This window comes from Corvus cornix, chromosome 1A, assembly GCF_000738735.6.
Source record: "Corvus cornix cornix isolate S_Up_H32 chromosome 1A, ASM73873v5, whole genome shotgun sequence".
Classification (NCBI taxonomy): Eukaryota; Metazoa; Chordata; class Aves; order Passeriformes; family Corvidae; genus Corvus; species Corvus cornix.
Window position 1 is genome coordinate 35,407,312 of NC_047057.1, and position 21,511 is coordinate 35,428,822.

The 21,511-nt window shown below is 40.4% G+C and overlaps 1 protein-coding gene across 1 annotated transcript in view; it reads left to right on the top strand.

The window, feature by feature from the left end:
- Positions 1–6,975: 6,975 nt before the first annotated feature.
- Positions 6,976–21,511, top strand: part of LGR5 (leucine rich repeat containing G protein-coupled receptor 5) — a 90,171-nt gene continuing 75,635 nt past the window's right edge. Inside the window, exon 1 of the mRNA XM_039571481.1 lies at positions 6,976–7,362. Coding sequence (XP_039427415.1) covers positions 7,145–7,362 — 218 coding nt within the window. The 5' untranslated portion in view covers positions 6,976–7,144. The remainder of the gene's footprint in view (positions 7,363–21,511) is intronic.

Consider the following 21,511-nt stretch of genomic DNA (forward strand, 5'->3'; position numbering starts at 1 on the left):
TAGCTTGCTTCAAAGACAAACACATCACAAACAAATGTGCCTGCCCTAAAGTCAGCTATCCAGCCTTGCCAAGGAACAGAAGGGCAACGCAACGCAATGCATGTTATAAACATGTTCATGTTATGTAAGGCCTCGATTCTGGCATTCAGTCCAGAAATATATCTCTACATCTTTCAAAAAAATTTAGCACAAATACACGGCAATTCACAGAATATTAACACTATCAGGGCAGTGTTTGTAGAAGAAAGAGCAAGAAACTTGAGAGCTGTATATTTCAGCTGACTGAATTCATTGCATGTATCAAGACCTCTTGCCTCTTTCTCTTGCAAGTGTTTTGTGGGACACCTTCTCTCCTCTTCTCTGTAAAGATCTCCCTATCATTCACCTGCCCTAAAACTCCTATTTTCTCTGAGTGTCCCCATTCTCTTTTTCCAAACACAAGGGATCATCCAACTCACTCTCATCTTCCTATAAACATGTGTGCTGCAATCATTCTTCCTCCTTTTGCTTTATGCCCCTGTGCATAAGGCTCCTTCTCTCTTCAGGTCCTTGGCAGCTGAAGAGATTCCAGTTTTCCTTTCTGATGGTTGCTCTACCCAAATTCTTGACCTTCTTCCACCTACAGCAAGAGCTTTGCATGATTGCCAGCCATGCAGAAGAAATAGCATTTCTTGTACATCCATGTATCTCTGGCAGGCACTGGTGAAAGCTTTGTGGATATGTTGAAGGTCACAGATCTATATTTTGCTCCTTCCCTCCCTTTGTGTAATTTTACATTACTGCAGATGGGACTATATCAGCTTCAGAGACTCAACAGAGGTGTATCCTGACAGCTTATCACCATGGTACAAAGTGTGGATGAAGCACAGATACAAGGACACTTCAGCGACTATTCTGATTAACTATAAAGCTTTGGGAATTAATTTTCCACCGGCCAGTATACAAATAGATCTCAAGACCTTCTTAGAAAATTAAGTCCCATAAGGCATTTCCCATCTGATTTTTTCCAAAATTCGAATCAATAAGAGGAAAAGCTCTGCTGTCAAGAGGACAGAGATGTTTGAAATATTTTCATCTTACTCATCAATAAAAAAATCTTGACTTCCCTCCCTGCAAAGAAATTTGCTTTTTCTATGCTTACACCTCAGATGACAAATACACAGAGAAAGAAATAAAAATACAGGCCTCTCCCTCCTTCTGGAGGGGAATTTACAGGAAAACAAAGTATTACACCACATATAAAGCCTTCTGACAATTTGTCACAATTAGGTGATTCTTTCTTACATACATTTCTTCCTTTTGTATGGCAGCTGATCCCAGAATGACTAAAGCTATTACAACCACCACAAAAAAGAAAAAGAAGTACAAAAAATATTATTGTGACCTCCTTCAAACAACTACAAAACACTGTAATCACTCATTATACAGTATCATGCAAATATACTTCAAAACCACAGGAACCCCAGGGTGTTTGCCACACAGACACAGTGGGACAAGGAGGAAAGAATAGGACAGAATTTCTAAATTAAGAAATTACTCTATTCATGTGCATGGTAGGTATAAGCTCTTGTCTTTTACCCAGAGCAGAATGCAGATTAACACAGCACATACCGGACACAGAAATACATCATGCCCTTCCACATGCATACATATTCAAAGGTTTGACATCTTACAAGAGTTTAAGGAAAACAAAAACAACCCTGCAACCCTCTGTGAACTGGAGTTAACTTCCTCACAGGAGTGGAGGTACTGACTTTCCATCGGAGTGATGAACTTTTGTTGCATTAAGTAAAAAATATTTTGAAGACCTCTCTCAAAGTCCCACTGACAAACACCACAGAATGCAGAGGTCTCTGAACATAGCTATAGTGCTAAAATGCACAGTAGTGCATTTCTAAACGTTTGGTTCTGACACCTGCTATTATGTGGAACAGGTAGTTACTGATTACTTTTGTGGGGTGAGAAAGTAGAGATCCAAGACTATGCAATTCAGGAAACTGTCAATGGGATTTCCTCCACCACAGCATACCCTTCCAAAATTCACGTCCTTCTTTCAGTCCTTTCAGAGAAATATTTGAGCCCACTCAGCGTTGGGATTCAAACCTACTAGGTGTTCTTCTGTCCATGAAAAAACAGGACAAATCAGTCCAGAGACCTGCTGCAACAATTTACTGACTATAAGAAGGCACGGTTAAGGCTATGACATAAACACCTGACTAGAGGAAGGCAACAGCTGATTTGACCTGCCTTGCTGCCACACTCCCAGTTCTGCACCTTTCTGAAGAAACTGTATCTTAGCTGTGGATGTGAATGTCTGGGGCTACAAGTGAGACAAACTTCGAATGTGCAGTTAGATGTATCTTGAGAAAATAAGACTTAGTGAGCCAAAAAGAAAGCTCTTGTCTGTTTTCAAAGTTTAGTTGTTCTGATAAAAATTTTGTTACTCATTTAATGCCTTACCATTTTTCATGCATCTTTAGACATAACTTATATGTTCTCCTCTTTCTTCTTCTGGCTTTACCTGAGACATGCAAGGATAAGGTAACAGGCCAGTAAATGTTAGAGTCTGAAAGTTTCATTTAATGTAAAGTTTAAAGCACATCGTTTCCGTGTTGGTGAAATACTCAACACTTTTGCTGCCTGGCTGTGATTCTCTGAATGATATCACATCCACCTCAACTCAAAATAATAGGAGGTTCTCTTCATATACCTTATTTTCACCCTAACACATGGATTTTATTTCCTAAACAGAGAATTACTGTAACAATCAGCTTTCATTTCCTCCAAAAAAAGTTCAGTAAATCTGCAGCCCACATATTTACATTTTTCCCTTGTTTCTTTCCCAAATTTCTAACTATTAAAATGTGCCTGGGTAATCCTGACTTTTGCAGTAATGTTGCCAACTTTACAATCAGATATTTTCAGACTAAAAATAATGTTTCTGCCATCATTTGCTTCAAAATCATATGTATAAGCCAACTGTCACCTCATGAATTGTAACAGTAATAATACTTTTTTTCTATTTTTGTCCCTTCTTCCCAGAAGAAACTTGACTATTGAAGCATATTTCAAAAGAATCCAAGTAAATCTTAGCTGTCAGAGGTTTCAGCTCAGTCCTACCGTCACACTGACTACAGAACTGCGGAGGGAACCTGCAGGTAGATGGCAGTGTGCCAAACTAAAGAATCAATATGAAATTGACTATTTCTAATAATGTGTGACATAGTATGCCTTAAATAGCATGAAAAACAAAAAAATCAAATCCATAATGATAAAATAAAATCTCCCACAAAATCATTTTCACTGAAAAGCTGTAGCCAGGTGGGAAATTGAGCCAGGGCACTGAAAAATCTTCTATTTCGTTCTGGTTCAAAGAGTGACTCTACCCTGACCATCCTCCATTTCAGGTACCAGCTCCTATCACTATGTAAAACAGAAACAGTGCAATCTGCCTTGGTTTGAAGAACACTGTATGGCTTAATAAAGGGATGTAAATACTCATGTTAGCTCAAGGTCCTCCGTGAAACGGGACAGATAATGTGATGGAAACGAATGTGAATATACACCAATAGGCAAATGAACCCAGCATATCAATAGCCTTCTGTTCTAGCTATAAAAAGCCTGTATAGTGATAAATCTTAAGGCATGACCCATTCTCCAGGGCTAGCTGGGATAAAAGGGCAAATCAGGCGTCATGCAAGGAGGAAAGGATCCTTCTGCTCACGTCACTGGGCAGTTGCTGTACTGCTCTCCAGCAGAACAGCCTTAGGGCTGTGGAGCTGCACACTTGCCCACTGAACCCTTGCAATGTAAGGACTTCAACACATCCACTGAAGAATTAATTTCTTATCCCATTAGGCAGAAAAATAATTCCCACTGTGCTCAGGATCTTTGTTTTCTCCACAGTCTAAACACACAGTTGTACTTACTGCCTTCTAGGAAACTACCCTTCATCCATAGGCAGGAAAGGAACAGACATGCTACAGTCAACTATAAACTATCTTGTCCTCTGCTGCTGTGCTTTTTACTTTGGCTCTGTATAGGACTTCCCTTAATATTTAAACTAGCTGCTACCTTTGCTAGTCCAGGATCTGTTAACACTTCTGCTTTAAACTCCATTTTGGCTGGGACAACTGATCATTTCAGGATTAAGCATAATTTTCCATTGTCAAATGTCTTAGCCACACTTTTTAAAAATAATTCTATTCAGTTTAAGTTTACAAAACAGAAATAGCAGTGAATATTTTAGATAGACAGTTTTCTTTTTACAGTCCAATATTTTAAACACAAATTTCACATAAAATCTAAAATCTGCCATGCTGTAATGATCTAAAAGATTCATGTTAAATATATATACATTATATATATATCTGCTGTGACATATGAATTGTGTGCTAAGAATATATAACACAACATACAATTTTGTTTACTTGTAGGTAACATTTCATAAAGATACCTTTGATACTGTTAGACCTCAGGCTGGAGCATCATTAAATCATATATCATATTCAAAAGATAGGGGGTTTTCCCTGAGTATCAGGAAGACAGATTCAAGAGAGCATTCTGCTGAGATCCCTGAGGGATTTTATTTATTGCCTCGATGAAAGCCGAAGACCATTGATGGCTGTACCATGGATGTCACTTCAAGTGACCAGGACATTATGGTGAGATGTTAGAACCTGCAGGAAATCTGACAGTCCCAATGGCCTTTTGGAACAGTAACAGCACCTCCCAGAAACATTGCCAAACAGACTGTTGTTTTTCCTTTTCCCTTTATGGAGAACCAGAGACCTACAAGAAATATGATAAGGAAAAAACTGTACAGCCTAGTTTAAAAGTACAAAGGTAGGAATTACCCATATCTGTTCCTACAAAATCCTTCTTTTAATCTTCAAGCTACTTTTCTTTCAAAAAATCTTCAAGTATAATTGTATAGAAGTACATTAAACATTTTAAAGAAAGTCACTAGCTCAACAAATGTATTTATGCAAAATAAACAACATACAGAGAAGGACTTTTACAGTTGAACCCTCACTACTAATTAATCTACATCTGTCTAACTTCAAGTATCTTGTGCAAGCTGATAAACCCTCAACAGAAAATGAAGAAACAATATACTCCTGGCTTTCTAGAACATAAAAAAAGAGAAGTGTATAAAAGCCTCAGGTTACAAAAAAAACTGTTTCACTACACTTATGAAAAATATAGACGTGGGCAAAAGACAGCCAGAACTTTTGGGGAAAGAGGTCTCCTGGACACATATCATGGCACAGAATGAAAAATCCTCTTCCTCGAGAATTTTTCTCTTCGGGCATTTCTCAAGGACACCTTATGCTTTCAACCACTGTTGTTATTAGCTTAGGACGAGGTGATGCTTGGGGAAAAGTCTCACAGCGGCCCAGTAGGCCAAAACATTCTGGCCTGTCTAAGTAGCCAGACAGCAAATTCCTCTTTTATTATTTCAGATAAAAGTCTTGAGTTCAAGTCTGTAGATTATACCAGAATGTGGTCCAGAGGTGAAAACCCGTGTTACGAACTGGGTAGAATATAAAAGCATGTATTTTGCTGGCCTTTTCATTAGGCTCTCATTTCAGACTTAATTGTAGATTCAAAGAGTGTAGCAGAAAACCTTTAACTAATGTTCTCCAATGCAAATTGAGTAGCCGGACCAACAATTTAGCAACCAGTCTAAACAGGAATTGGGCCGGGACTGGGTTCTTAAACTCTCAGCTAGTCTCAAATCTGGAGCTTGTGGCCAACTTTGTTCACTCTGAAAACTGATTTGGAGGAAAAAGGTTTTAAAAAACTTGCCATCCTCACCTTTACCTCACTCAGTCACAGAAGAGTAGCACTACCTAAGGAGAACTACCTAAGGAGAACTACGTAAGTGCACTACCTAAGGAGAACCTCTGGCAAGAAGATGGGTGAGGAACATCTCAAGAGCTTTCAGTGGCAGCCTCACTGTGAACTCAGTTTCCCTCAACAGCCAGTCTCCTTTAGAAAATTGTTGCCTGTTGGCAAGCCTGTGATTTGACCCTGTGATGAGGGAAGCGAGTGGATCCCCATCATTGACCAGGAGCATGGTCCGCAGCTGGACTGCTGTCCAACTAAATAAGGCCTTAGAGTTTAGATCTCCCTAACAGCCCACTGGAGCACCCAAGCCTTTGTCCCATCTCCCCAGAGACCCACCCCTCACCCCATGGCCTCAGGACCTTACCCTCACTTCCACAACTGCCTGTTCTCCCACTTTCCAGAAACATCCACCACATGCATCCCTGCCCCGAGGGGACATTCCCCCTCAAGAAGAAAGGACTGAGAGGGGACCTCATTAATGTGTATAAATACCCCGACGCGGGGGAGGGAGTGGCAAGAAGGTGAAGCCGGGCTTTTCTCAGTGGTGCCAGCCACTAGGACACAAGGACACGCACAGAAGTTGGACAATGCTCTTGCACATGGTGAGATTCTTGGGGTGTCCTGTGCAGAGCCAGGATTTGGACTTGATGGTCCTGATGAGTCCCTTCCAACTCAGCTTATTCTATGGTGCTTTGGCTGTATGATGCACAGAAGTTCCACCTGATTATTCTTTACTGAGCGGGTGACCACGCATTGGAACAGGTTGTGGAGTCTCCCTCAGTGGAGGTATTCAGGAGCTGCCTGGATGCCATCCTGTGCAGTGTGCTCCGGGATGACTGCTTGAGCAGGGAGGTTGGACCAGATGCCCCACTGCCGTCCCCTCCAGCCTGACCCACTGTGTGAATGTGTGAGACCACGGCCCGAGGCGAGGGCCGAGGCGCGGCCGCCGCCCGCACGGAGGGCTGGCGGAAGGCGGTGTTCCCCCGCTCCCTCCTCCCTCCTGCCCGCCGGGCCCGCGGCCGCCCCCGCCCGCCCGCCCGCTCTCTCGCACGGCGGCGCGGGCAGGGCCCGGCGCGCTACAGCGGGCAAGGCTGGGGCGGCGTCAGCGGGCGCGCGGTGCCGGCTCCAGGGCTTTAAAGCAGCGTGTAAGCTGAGATGCTACCACAGACAGCGGCGCGGCGGCGGCGGCCGCAGGAGCTCCTCGAGCCCAGACGGGCGCCCGCCTTTCGCCCCCGCCGCGCCGCGGGGCATGAGAGCGGCCGCCCCGCGGCTCTAGGTACCCCCGGGCCCCATGGCGACGTCCCGCGCTGCCCGCGCCCTCCCGCTGCTGCTGCTGCTGCTGCTGTGCCCGCCGGGGCTGCGGCGGGGGGCGCGGGGCGGCGCGCAGCGCCCGCGGGGCTGTCCGGCGCCGTGCCGCTGCGAGCTGGACGGAGTGCTGCTCCGCGCCGACTGCTCCGACCGCGGGCTCACCGCCGTGCCCGCCAACCTCAGCGTCTTCACCTCCTACCTGTAAGTGCGGGCGGGCCGGGCAGGGCGCGCCGGCGGCGGCGGGAGGGCTCGGGCCGGCCCCGGCGCTGACAGGCGGCGCTCCGTGCCCGGAGAGAACAGCCGACTTCAAATAAGTTTCTAATCGCTTTTTAATCAGCGGGCGCGTTGTAAAGGTTTGTAGGTATCTGGCTATCGCGGTGCCCGGTCCGGCGCCCGGACGATCGCTGTGTGATGTGCCGTTTGAAGGGTAATTAAAAGGGATTGCAACGGCAGAAACTCGATGCGATCCGCGGGGTCGTTATCTTCACCTTTGCTTCCCGGGACAGGGCTTTGAACTGCGGCCGCTGCTGATTTAATCGTTAACAGATCTCCCCTCGGGTGGAGCAAAGGCAGTGAATAAAGCGCGCTCCCGGGAGGCGGGCAGCGCTCGGGGACCGGAGTGCCTGTGCCCAGACACAGGTGCCTGTGTCCAGATCCGGGCTCGGGCCGGCGCACCCCGCCCCTCCGGAGGCTCCCCCGGGCCTCGCAGTGCCCGTCTGACAGAGCATGCCCGCCGGGACGGGCTGCGGTGCTTGCGGACTGCGCTGTATCTCGGGCGCGCTGAGTTACAGCGTGTAGGGACAGAGCCGGCGAGAACGGAGAAACTTTGTATTTCACCACCCAAAACTGGTGAAACGTTCTTTGGTTCCTTATTTTTGGCTCAGTGTTCATCGTTTAGCCTCTCGTGATTTCGTGTGTTCAAAGTGCTGGTGCTCTAAGTGTTCCTTTGGTGTTCTCCTTACTGGTTCCATAGTTTTTTGTGGTTGCATGACCAGTAGGTTTATTTACTGCTTATTTTCATATCCAGCATAAAGTATGTCTGTTTTGAACGTGTTTGTCCAGTCTCCGTATTTTGACATGCTGTTAACATGCTTGCTGCTATAGTTACTGTGAAGATGCTTTCACAGCGTTATGTGTGTGGGGTACTAAAGTGATCATTCTGAGCACACTTCTCTGTTAATACCATACTTCAAATGACATAAAACATATCTTACACCTGAAAAACTAAAGTAAGCTATAAATGGACTTCTAAGAGAAGTATAAACATGACAACATAGACAAGGTGGAAATTAAATGCAACCAACCAAATCCAAGTATATATTAGGGGAAACCCGAATTTAATGAAAATAGCATTAATTTATAAAGAAGATGAGCAGCTGAAAGACTTTTTTATATATTATGCATGTAAATACTATTCTGAAATTTTTCTTAAGATCAGTTTTAGCTTATTTTATCAGAAACATTTCAAAGTCCAAGCTATTAATAATGTTAGGAGGCAGGAGTCAGCAGTCAGCATTCCTGAACAACCACTTACAGTAGAGCAAAACTTTGGCTATGTGTAATAAAGATACAATCCTTAAGAGACATACAAGGTCTGCCACTAGTTCCAAAAGTAGCAGGTCAGGATTTTGGGTATACATAAGATACTATGTTTTCTGGTGCTTTGGAAAGCCATAAGCAGAAAGGTAGATAGTGATGGTATAAAGGTATACTTAAGCTGCACATATCCTGTGTTAAGGAGTAGAGACCCTAAATTCTTCATTGTTTGGAGGAATGCTAAAATGAGCAACATGAGATAATCTACTGTTTGACTATTTATGAAGAAGAAGACAGCATATGCATGATGATGTCAAAATACCATTGCTGGGGGTCTTCTGGCTCTGATAACCTGCTTCTTGGGAGGATTGTGATCTAGTCTGCCCTTTTGTTTTTAAATCCTTCTGTCCTTCAGAAGGAATGTCTTTCTCCAGTCAAAAATCCTCTGTTGTTCAGTAACATACGCCCTGAAGTGAAAAAATGTTATTTGGACAGGCAGACTTTTAAAAGACCGAGACTGCGTGCAGGCAGTATAAAGTATAAAACACTAGTTCATACACATAGGCAGCTACACTTACCGTTTCCAAATTCACAAGGTTGCTATCCTCGGATTGGTTAATTATTGCCTAATTATGCAGAATTGTAGCTCCTGCCTGCCTTCCGTAAAGAACTGTCAAGTCTCATTGTCTGTAGATGGCTAAGCAATGGCAAATTTTTAAACATGCCTGCTTGTTACAGGCATGTTTGCCTCCCTGAGCTTGGTAATGGCCAACCAGCTACTCCCTGATTATTCTCCTTTCTGTTTTGGGTTTTATTTCCCTAAAAAACCAAAAATGTCTCTTTCCGCTGTGAAAATTTTTACCCCTGATCAAAGCAGGAGATTAAAATTATGTACTCACATTTAATCTCTTTCCAGAAAAAAAAAATCTTCTTTAGTCAATTCTGTTCTTGCACCATAGATATATCTGACCAAAACCAGTGTGTAGTACTGCCTTGTATTAAGTTTGAGCTTTTAAAGCTTTGGGGATTTTTTCTAAATTTCTGACATTTTTACCTTAGTTTAACACTTGCATAGGAGAAAAAGGTAACTGTTTTCTTGGTGTGTACTGGAGATGGTGTGAAAAGCTGAAATGCTGAGGCCATTAAAGGTTTGTTTTATTTTAGGACAAATGTCTACAGAATATGATATATTATGGTGACTGAATTTTGCATGTACCATCATTTTTTTTATGATGGTGCTTTTGCAGCAGAGCTAAATGTACTCTACAGATGGACCTGCTACAATTTTCTCCATTCTCATTTATAATCCCAGGCAGCAATTCTTGCCTCCCATCAAAAATATTTTTATTTATGATTATGTGTCTTCTGTCATGAACTGTTAGATTTTTTAAGAACAGGCAAGGAGAATCCATGAGTTTCTTTCCGTTCCTTTTTCTTCATTTACTTTTAGGCTAAGTAATGTATTCAATGTATTCAAGGCAACTCCTGTTGACATAAATGAGAATTCCATGTGCTGATGAAGGGCAGCACTGAGTCTCTTTTTCAAATTAAGAACAGGTCACTTTCCTATCAGTTCAGAGTGGAAAGAAGCAGCCAGAATCTACAGGTCTTTTGCACATGGGACCCTCATTAATTCTCAAACCAAACCCATGAGTAAGTGAAATATTGTTAATATTTGCTGTGATGCGGAAAACTGAAGTGGAGCAGGACTTGCTCAAAGTTAGAGGTAAAGCCAGTCATTAAAGAAAAAATGCCTTATCCTAACTCCATTGTTTAACCACAGGCTTGTCGTTAATTACTCGTTAAAAATTGTGTAAAATCTGGAATCTCCTGTTCAAGAATATTTAGTATTACAAGTGATGAAAACAGATTTTCTTTTCAGTCTTGTGTGGTGACAATATAGAAGACAACACTTACAGATTTTGAGGTTCTTTGTTATGGGCCTGGACAATACAAAAAAGTAAATTTATTATAAATACTATGGCTGTCTAAAAATTCATATGTCGTGTTTGTGATCAAAACCTGTCAATGATAAGCAGAATGTTTGCAAAATATTGTCGTCATAGACTGACAGAGTCATGCATGAATACAAATATAAATATTGCAGCATATTGCCTTTTACATTATAGTTTACTTTAAAGGTTTAAATTTAAGTACATTTTAAATATGTATGCTAACACTTCATGAAATATGATCCATATAATTTTTGATTTTTCATAGAAATAATTTATTAAGGAAAAATTATTTCTCAAAACTTTAATAACATTGATATTATTACAGTAGAACCTATGAAGAAGAAATCAGTGCATATTATAAGGTTCCAAACTTACCGGTCTTCAAGTAAATTTTGACCTTCCACTTTATTCATTGCTATACTATTGTATTTGATGATTACTATTCCTGTAGAGCACAGTCAAAACCCTTTAAGATATCTGAAAGTGTTTAAGACTACTAAACATAAAAAATGAAAAGAAAAAAAAATACGATGAACCTGAGAGAAAAAATTACCTACTATTTTAAAGGTAAAGAAGTATGTTCCCAGAAATTGACAAAGCTTCTGAAATAAGAAATATAGTAATTTCTGTGACAGGAATACCCAGAATCATTAAGACCAACCCTTTGGGGTAAATTTGCACCCTTTTAGTCATTCTGATCTCACAGTGCAAACTCAAGTCTTGTCTGTGTCTTCATCAGAGGTATTTTAGGAATGACCATGGTTTTTCAAAGCGATCAAACAGCAGTGTATCTTCTTACAAAGAAGTGAGATTTATAAAGTCTCTCACACCTTCCAGACCCCCTGACAAGATTTAGGAGTTAGGTATTTCATAAAATGTGTGTCTTTTCTTAGAAAGTTCTTCTTTACATAGCTACAAACTTTATAGACCTTAAATTAACTGATTGTCATGTGGTTTCAGTTAGTAATCTGAATCTTGTCCTGATTGAGGATGGAGATGCATCCAGGTTCTGGATTTAGAATTCAGTGCTAAATCTCGCTTTTGAAAAGGAAACATAGCATTTCCTCTCTACTTGTGGGGATAGCACATATGCAAAGGTGAAATATACACAGAGATAAATTAGAGGTAAACAAAAACTGAAGAAGTAACAAACTATGTAAAGTTCACATTTGACAGTTTTCAAGAGATTTGCTTTGAATTTCAAAACGTACTTTGTCAAGTCAAAGTTAGTTTCTTTGAGAAAAATTTGGATTGAAAATGTATTTTGAAGTGTCATTTTTCTCACTTGAGAATACAGTGCTAAAAATAACTCTTTACACTGCTTCCTAAAGAGCCTCTTGCTGCTCAGAGGAGAAAAAAAAAAGGCTCTCACACATTACCTCTTTCCTTTAGCATTTGCTCTGTGGAAACACTGCATATATTGACAGGGAAAAGGAAGCTGTCTTTAAACTGGTAGAATATAAAGCGCTGACAGAGTGAAGGCACCTTCAATTTGGTTGGTATCTCAAGTGCATAGGACAATTGGCCGGGCAGAGGGAGCCTGACTCCAGCTGAGAACGCGTGCACCGGGCTGACCTTCCCAGTCAGGATGCCAGCGGAGATTAGACTTTCCTCAAGTGCTCCCTTGTTAACCCAGTCTTTCCTGCAATACCATTTGTCTTTCAAATGCTTAAAATTGCTACCAATTTTTCAGTAGTCCAGATCACTTTGTTTTATTCTGTTTGTTGGCCAAGATAATATTTCATCTGCATGTACTGCTTTCTTAATTCTCTGTTGGCTATTTAAATGGTCATGATTAAGACAATTTATGGTGTTTTCCCTGACTTCTTTACTTGAACTGTCTAGCAGATCTGATTCTTTTCCCAGTAAAAATCATGGTAAATAAGGTGTGGTTACTTTGGCTTCAAGTAAACTGATTGAAGGCAGGACGTGATGTGGTGTTTTTGACATACCAGAACAGCTTTAGACTTCAGTTAGAAGAAAATACCCTAACATCTTTTAAAAAAATAAGATGTGATCAAAGCATGCTTGCTCCTCAGAGATTTAGCAATTCATGTGGCCAATCCATATGCTATACGCTCTGTACTGTTGGCTGAGAAAACCTGAGAATCTCCTGTACAATTTTACTGATCAGATGAGAGAAATTTATTGCCTGGAGAATTATAAAAGAAATAAGTGTGGTTGGGGAGGGGTAGGGTCTGAAATTATGTTGCTGACACTTGTTGAAGGAGTGCTACCTCCTTCTATCTTTCGGAATTGAGGTTTAAATACGAAATGTGCAAAACTAACATAATGAACTGTTTCAGCTGTATAGGACAGCAGCTCATGGTACCCTGACATAGTCCTTGTGCTTTTTTTTTTCCCTGAAAGTCTACAGGGAATAGCTTGTTATTTTTTAACTGGAGACCTTAGAATGAATATTAAAGCAGCAGTGCCCAAATAAAATACTGTCCTGGAATGTCTTTGCCATTTACATGAAAAAGACCCCCAGCCAGCTCGTAGTATACTAAGCACCAGCAATTCCTGGAACTCTAAGCAGGAATGCAATGGGATTACAGTGCAAGTCCCCAGGAACTAGTGCTTTGCTGGGACAGTACATTCTGTATCACCTTCCAGTTTTCTTATTTTGCTGTGTTTTATTAATTTTTATCTATGAGCTTTGGGTTTTGGAGGCCGTGGCCACGGCACTGAGATCATTCCCTGAAAGGACAAGTTATATTTTCATGTCTAGTGCAAAAAATAATTAATCTGAAGTGCAGTGTTATCCAACAATGATAATTATAATAATCAGCCACTCTCAAACTGAGATTTTATTGGTAACAAATGGGCTCTTAGTTTGGGTCCAATTGTATGATTTGGCTTCAGTCCTGCAAATACTTATCCAGATACTTAACTCTACTGTCAGGAATGGTTCCACGGAAATCACATGTGCAAATGTTTGTTGATCAAGGCCTTTGGTAATTCTAAAACAATTATCCGTTTCCCAAGTATCAGTTCATTTGTGGGGAGTAGTTTCATTAAGCTGTTCTGCTCCACTGTCTCACTGCACAGCCTAAAGCATCATGTATATCATAAATAATTTAATACAATTTTTTTTCAAAAATTCTCAAAATCTTACACTGATTTGAATTTAGTTTTATCTGGACTGCACTGTCTTTCAACAGTATTAAGTTATGTAGTTGCAGTGAAATAATTTTAAGGACATATTTTGGTTAAAAATTGCTAAAACATTTTGCATTATATTTTAGAAGTAGAGTCAGTTTTGTACAGGTGATATGATATGGTGTGCATGTAGATGTGTGTGTATAGACAGACTTTGGACAAATTAAAGAAAGAATCTATCCGTCTAAAGCAGCACAAACAACTATACCTCCCACCACACAAAATCTCTCCCCTCTTTTGATGGCACTTGATTAAATGATTTCCTTTTTATTGAGAGTAATCATGCTTAGTGAAATTATTATACTTAAACATTAATTACTTAAGTAATGCAGAAGTAGTTTTTGGATTGGGACAATGTGTATGATTGTGAATAAACTTAACCCTTTTTTTGTGCTTGTGTCATACAGATTTTCCCATGAAAAGTGTACAATAATTTGATACTGATATTTATAAAGGGGGAGTGGGAGGTAGAAGACTAAAGCTGATGTTTGGTACTACTACTTCTCTTGGGGTTTTTTTTTTTGTTTTTTTTTTTGCTGTTAGTTTCTTTACCTAACACTTCAGCCTGCTTTGTTTGAGGATAGAACAGTTAACGCACTGATATTACACAGAAATAGGACTTTTCCTAGCCCTTGTTTCTGCAGCAGTAGGCATCTTATGATGCCAATTAAACCATGTCTTCTGGATCCTGTGATAATAAAAATGCTAGTGTAAGTGAATGAAAGAACAGATGTGAGGTGATGTCAGCATCAAGGGAAGTGTAGCTGCACTGATTTGGCATTCACTGAGTTTGTAAATGAGTCTCTGTGTACCCTGAGGGGAGGAGTAGGTCATAGCTGGCAAAGGAAGCAATAAGATGAGACAAAGCTCTCTCTCATCCACAATTGAAAGTTACCTTTTCTGAACCACCTTGATGAGTAACTTGCCTTTGAGCTTGATCCTTAATCAGCTTGGTGTGGAGGCTGCCTCAGAAATCAAATATTTCTCCTGTAGGTCTCGCACATGATGAGGTTGCATTTATGTTTGTGGTGGAGGGCGAGACCAAGTTGTCCAGTGTCCAGAAATAATATTCATCCTTCTGAAGGCATAGAAACCACAGTTTCTTAAACACCCTGATTCACCGAGATTGTCATTTTGGAAGCATGAGAAAAGGGCAGAAACTGCTTCTGGGAACAGGGACTATTACCAGTTAGCCATAACTGGGATTCAGGTAGTGAGACCTTTAAGTTCTGCTCCTGGATATAGTAATTTACGAATTCAAGTAAATCATGCAACTTTTCTCTAGTCTTATTCTACATATGTGGTGGCTGGGACAACTACCTACGTCTGAATTTGACTAATTTGGTAGTAGCTGAAAAAAGCTGGAGATTGGCAGATTGAGTACTTAATTAGATGCTAATTATGAGTATGACATGGTAAAATAGGGGAAGGAAGTCCCAAGGAATTTTCTTCTCTTCACAAGGATGTATGTTTGCCTTGCTGTTTTGCTCCTGGCTGTCTATGCGAGCTGAACTCTGTGATACATAAGATTCTTATTGGAATGACTAAAGTCTCTGCAGGCATCTGAGAGTAATATTTGACCTGCTGACAAGAAAATACAGGATCCATATGCTTGGTGCTATATGGAAGTATTGCCTGCGCTTATGCTGAAGTTGTGCAAAGACAAGGATTTGGAAGCAATCCAAAAGAGGTGCAGGTTCAACCTTGTGACCTGACAAGGGTCTCAGAGAGAACATTCCTGTCCTAGAGTGTCCCTGCATAAAGCGTTGCTGTATTGACTGTAACCTGCAACAGGCACACACAATTACAGGAAGGTTAACAGAGCAACAAAAAGTACCAGGAGAGCAAAGAGAAAGCAGGTTGCTTGGGAATCTGCCTATATCGGTGCCATAGAGTAGTGAAATGTACCTCTCATCAGGCAGCTTAACCAACTTTAAACATTTTAAATCCTCAGGAGAAGTGGCACTCTAGTCTAGCACTGAATTCTAAATTCACATTTGTGCCATGTGTATGCAGTAAGACTTTGTAGCGTAGTTACTGTGGTAGAGTTATTGTCAGAAACATTGTTTCTTTAGTGGAGATAAGACCTGAGGATATAGGTGTGGTGTGGTGAAGAGTAAGGATGTGCAGTACTCCTGATAGTGTTTTTAAAACTTGAGCATGAGGCACTGTGGAAGAGTAATTGGTAGCGGGAAAAGGGGTTTCATGTGGTCTTTTTTAAGCCTCTCACTGAAAAGGGATAATGTGAAAGCTCTTGATCAGAGAATAGCATCTGGGAAGACTGTGAGTTCCCCAGCATATGGAGGCTTCACGTTGCCTCTTACCTGTTGCCTGCACATATGTAAAGTAGCGTGAACTGTCAAGTGCCAGAAGTTTACTTCCTTCTGGCCAAGACAGAAGATGTGAGAAGAAAGACCAGAACAAGCACTTTGGAACATCCTAACTGCCTGAAGGCCAGAGACAGTACAGAACATAGCTAAACACATTCTTGATATCTTGATGTACATGTTTTTAGAATAAAAAAATATTTACTGAATATGCACTATGATCTCAGAAATGCTTGTTAGCCCTCAACCTTGTTGAACAGCACCCGGGCTAGCCTCATTTTCTTCTTATCGGAAACCCCGTCTGCTCCCAGGAACTAGTTCTGTCTAATGAGCTCCTGTTTTTTAATGAACAGCCATGGAAATTTATTTTTCTTGCTTGAATGACAATCCAAGTGGAACAACATTTTTGTTATCAAACTTTCAAAGGAAGTTACCGACCTGAATTGTGACCACGATGGAAAATTACTGTGACTAAAGCCAACTCCTTGCGACCCTATAAACAGCAGTCCTAAGTGAGACCCTTTGAGCTCTCCTGGTTCACCAGGAATCTCCCTCTGAGTGGGACACCTCTCAGAGCCAGCAAACTCTCAAGTTTGCTATACTTGCAGGATCACTGCCAAATGCCGCCCATGGAACCTGGGTCAATATCCCCACTCCTTGAGACTCAAACCTTCATCCATAGAGAAGATGCAGTGGCATCTGATATGAGTACTGCACTTAAAGGGGAATTTTTCACAGATCGATACCTTGTGCATGCTCCTTTAGGTGTTCATGTGTGTGAGTGTGACTATGCTGTAAAAATGTGCTGCAAATGTTAGATTTTTAAATAGGTTAGATTCATAAGGTAGCTCTATAATGGAGGTGCTATTGCACTTTTAGTAAATTCTATTGAATCTTTTGATAAATTGTCTAAATTTGGCTACTGGTTAAGTGCTGCTAAGTTTAAGTGTGGTTAAAATCTTTAGGCATAAGACACTGATCAAGTCTAGGGCTCAGTTAGATTTCAGTCTGATTTTTCTCTGTGTGCTTTAATCTCTGTGTGTAAGCAGTAGAGTGAACCTTGCCAATGAGCTTTGTCACGCTTTCACTTTAATATTAAACCTGCTTTTGCCAGTGATTCTTTGAGCAACCTAAGACACCTACAGATCCATCTCCACGTGCTATTCCATGTATGTAAATTGGTAGATTTATGCCAAGGAAGACTTCACGTAGTTTCTGGGGTACTTATACTAATGGAACTAACTTAATTGTGTGGAATTGGTACTGCTAAAAAAAATTGAATTTGAAAAATTTGAAGATTTTTGAAAAGTATCAGTGAATATAATTCAATCTAGGCATCTGCTTTGGTTTTAAAGTGCCAACTCTTGACAGAAAAGCTTCTATTATGTCATTAGTATGCACAGTGTCTGTCTTTTTGAAATAAATAAAAGTCAATTTTTCTTTAGAAAAAGGATTTTAGGCATACAAACAAGTGATCATTATTATTGCCTTGTTTGCATGAGGATGCAGACTCTGGCAGGTGAGTTGTGTTGTGTCAGGGAGTTGTGTCAATTCTACAGATTTTGCAGGAGTTTGAGGAAGGAAGGAATTTCTTTGGTTTTCAGTCCTTTTGTGGCCATTGTTGATAGCATTCAGTGAACAGAGCAACAGTTTTTTTGGAGGATGCTTACACAGCACTGTGGTACATTCATTCCACTTATCATAGGCAGAAACAACTGTCTTACCAAATAGAGTTATCAAAATCACATTTCTGAACATACTGGTGCCTCAGCTGTTCTGCCTTCAATGGCTGTCTCTGGTCAATTTGTGAAGAATCCTGTAAACCTGAAGCCAGATGTGGTCTGTTTTCTACATTTGTCATCAATCATGGACACGGCATCTTGTAGTCATGCAGCTCTATGTTCCTGCCTGTCTTTCCATAATGCAGTGCGGGAAGAGCATCAGATTTCACAAGGAATTTGTAATATCCAGATTTACTGGATGGTATTATTTGCAGTGTTGTATCTCTGTGTGGGAAGTCTCTAAGGAAATGCTGCCCGCTCTCAATGTGCTGCTAGTTTAATCCCTTCTGATAAGGGTTTGTGAAAACTAATTATGAGGCAGTTTAGTTCCCAATGAAGCTAGAACTGAAACTCCTTTCAGTCATGTGGGTTGGACCCCTGGTATGTCAGAGTTAGTTTTATTGTAGAGGATTCTGTTGGTATGAGTCTAATCTAAGGGAAATTACTCACTCTTTATCCAAATATCTTCGTATGTTGAGTACACAAGCAGGTATTTTTTTAGTATTTGGTGAATGAGTAATTACCTAAGTAGCAATTATAGTAATTAATTGTTAATGACATTCATTCGAGGTTTGGATTATCTTAGCATGAAGAGCTTCCATTAAGTTGTGTTCACCATATTTATAAAGCAGTATTAAGGTGGTTGTTCGATAATGACCAAATGAAAATAAGAAATCTGTGTATCATCATGTAACTATGAATTTGGTAAATGGATGGATGTCCCAGCCACAGGAGAATTATAACAGAAAGACATAAAGGAAAAAAAATACACCTTACCAGCAAAACATTATATCTGTGTTCTTTCAGTTAGTAATATCACTACTAGTATTAAAGATAAATGTTTTTTCTCTATCTGTAAAATGGTGTTGCTTATCAGAAAAAAATTCCAGAAATTAAAAGGCTTAGTAATTTAACATTTATTAGCAGGTTTAGACATTAACTGAGTGTTCCTCTGTGTTGCTGAGTCTGTTTACAATGAAATGCCTTGGGCCAGCACTAACCCATGGGACACTAGAAGATGGGTCTAAGAAGTGGACCAAGCAACTGGTGTATCTGTATGCTGTTTAACTCTCGGAGCAGCTCCTGGCTCATTGGGCAAACTGAAGTCTTCAAGCAGAGTGAGAAGCAAATGCCCAAGTCAGTTCCCTCAGGTGCAATTACAGCAGGCCTGTTGCTCCTGCAGTGACCCTGGATGCACTTTGGGAATGCACAGTCCGAGGCTGTGCAAGATGACCTGAAACAAACAGGGCTGGCACCAAGTGGAAGAATGACAGAGGACAAAGGGAGTTCAAAATTTTTCTTTATACACTATGGCACAATTATTGATGAAGACAAAAAATGAAGTGGAATTTCTCAGCAGTTAAAGTACGAGATAGAAGCTTTGAAATTGCATCATAAGATGATTCTGCAGTGCTGCTTCAGAGCATTTAATTCCTGAGTTAATATTTAAATGATGTACTATATATATGTTTTCACTTCTAGTTAAAAAAGACATGTTTTGAGTATTTTATTCCGTGTTGGGGGAAGTATAGTGAAAGAACTATGCACAGAGATTGATTTCAGTAGCACAGGGTTTTAAAAGTGGAGAAAGAAACCCCAACAACATTCAGATATTTATGTTCCTTTTAATGTCATCATCCACCAAAATAGATAATGCAGGTCATGTAAAATCAAGAGTTATTTCCTGTGAATATTGATTTTATTTCTTTCTTTGTCATAATAATCTTGTTCATGCAGTTGTCTCTGACTGCCAGTTTTAGTAAAAATACGTAATTAAATGTTTTGGTAGGCAAGGTGATGGTTAGGTTTGCTGATGGCATGACATCATAAACTAACTTTAAAATTATTATCAAGCACTCAGAGAATGAATTGTATTAACATAATATTTTGAGTATTAACATTAATTAACATGAGACACAATATTGATGGATAAAAATTCAAACTGGGCAAATGAAAGTGCACGTTAGAGCAATGGAATAATATCTTTAAACATATGACATTAAATAGACCTGCAGTTTTCTATGAATAGATTGCTGCTGGAGAGAAACAAGTCTGGGATGTCGCTGGGTAAGTATATACATAAGGCTGAGTGATATTAAAATGAATAAAAGGTTGATTACCAGTTTGAATACCTGTTCTGTCCCTCATGCTGCTCTATCAGTATTTCACAGAACACGTGATGCCATTGACTGCGCTAGTTACTAAGAAGAATTCAGTAAGGGATATTGGAGTAGAGTTCATGCTGCTTCTAAAATTCAGGAGCAGGGGTGGCTAGAGGTATATTTTTCTATTTTAAAATACTTTCCTTTGTAGGTTACTTAAGACAGCAATAGAGCTCACAAAGAAAGGCTTCTTAGAAAAGCAGTCAGCTCATGTATATATAGGGAATTGTTTCACTAGTTGGAACTGTCAAGCAGAGAATGTAAAATGTCTTTGTCTGGCTTCTGAGGAGGTTTGCCATATACCACTGTCTTGTCCCAAGAGAGCTACTTAGAGGTGAATGAGGACTGTTCAGACTGATCCACTCTTCCTCAGTTCTGTTAAAAATGATGGTCTGTCAGAACTGTGAGTTTAGTTTAGTAGTTCAAATCATTGGCTTTTCTTGGATCTTTAAAGAAATTACATTTATGTTCTTAAACTTTCACATGAAGAAGGCATGACAATGTAACTACAAGCTTTGCTAGTTCTAAGAAAAGCTTGCCAGTAAAATTATTTGATTTATTTTACATATTCCAATTGTAGGCTAATACCAATGTGTGCATCTTCAGGGTAATGATTTCAGCCACAGTGCTTCTCTATAGTGCAGTGCCTCCACATGGCCTTTAAATCCTACCTTTCAAGTGTTAAATATGTTAAGATATAAAACTTAGTGTATCTTTTTCTCATTGTCTGAATCCTTCATTCCAAAGGGGAAATACTACTCAACTGTACATTAAATTTTCCTTGGATGCCAAGATATCCTGTGTTCATGGGAGTCTGGCAGTTACATTATTTTGGATACAGCTGTTGACCTAGCTGGTTTGTGTCTGGAAGTGATGCCATGAAGATTTTTTGCCTTTTCTTTTATACCCCTGTTATACCTTTCTTCCAGCTTCTGTATTCTTAGTGCTTTTTTCCTACATTCTTGGACTTGTTTGTCAAGCTGAGAGACTAAACATTTGAGAAGCTTCGTAGTTAGGGATCAGTGTGCCCCAGACACCAAGGTCCTCTCCAGAACACATTCTGTAAACCAAGATAAAACCATCCAGGGGAAGGCTCCTTGGGGAGGGGGGCTCACTCGAGCCTCTCATTGGGGAATCTTTGATAGATCTGCTAATTAGTAAAACCTATAATGTGATACCAGATCTTTTGGGGGGGCATTTTGCGGGGTGCATTTCAGTGCATTCAACCTGGACGTGTGCACCTAAGGATCCTTAAAATAAATACCAAGGTAAAATCCCTTTTCCCCTTCTAACCATGTATGAGTCTTGATTTTAAGACCAGGAAAAGGCATCAGAAGGAAAGATGTATTGTGCTGTGACTGGGGTGACATCAGGCAATCAGCTGTGGAGCCTATTACCTCCATATCTTCTGCTCAGTGCCTGGTCCC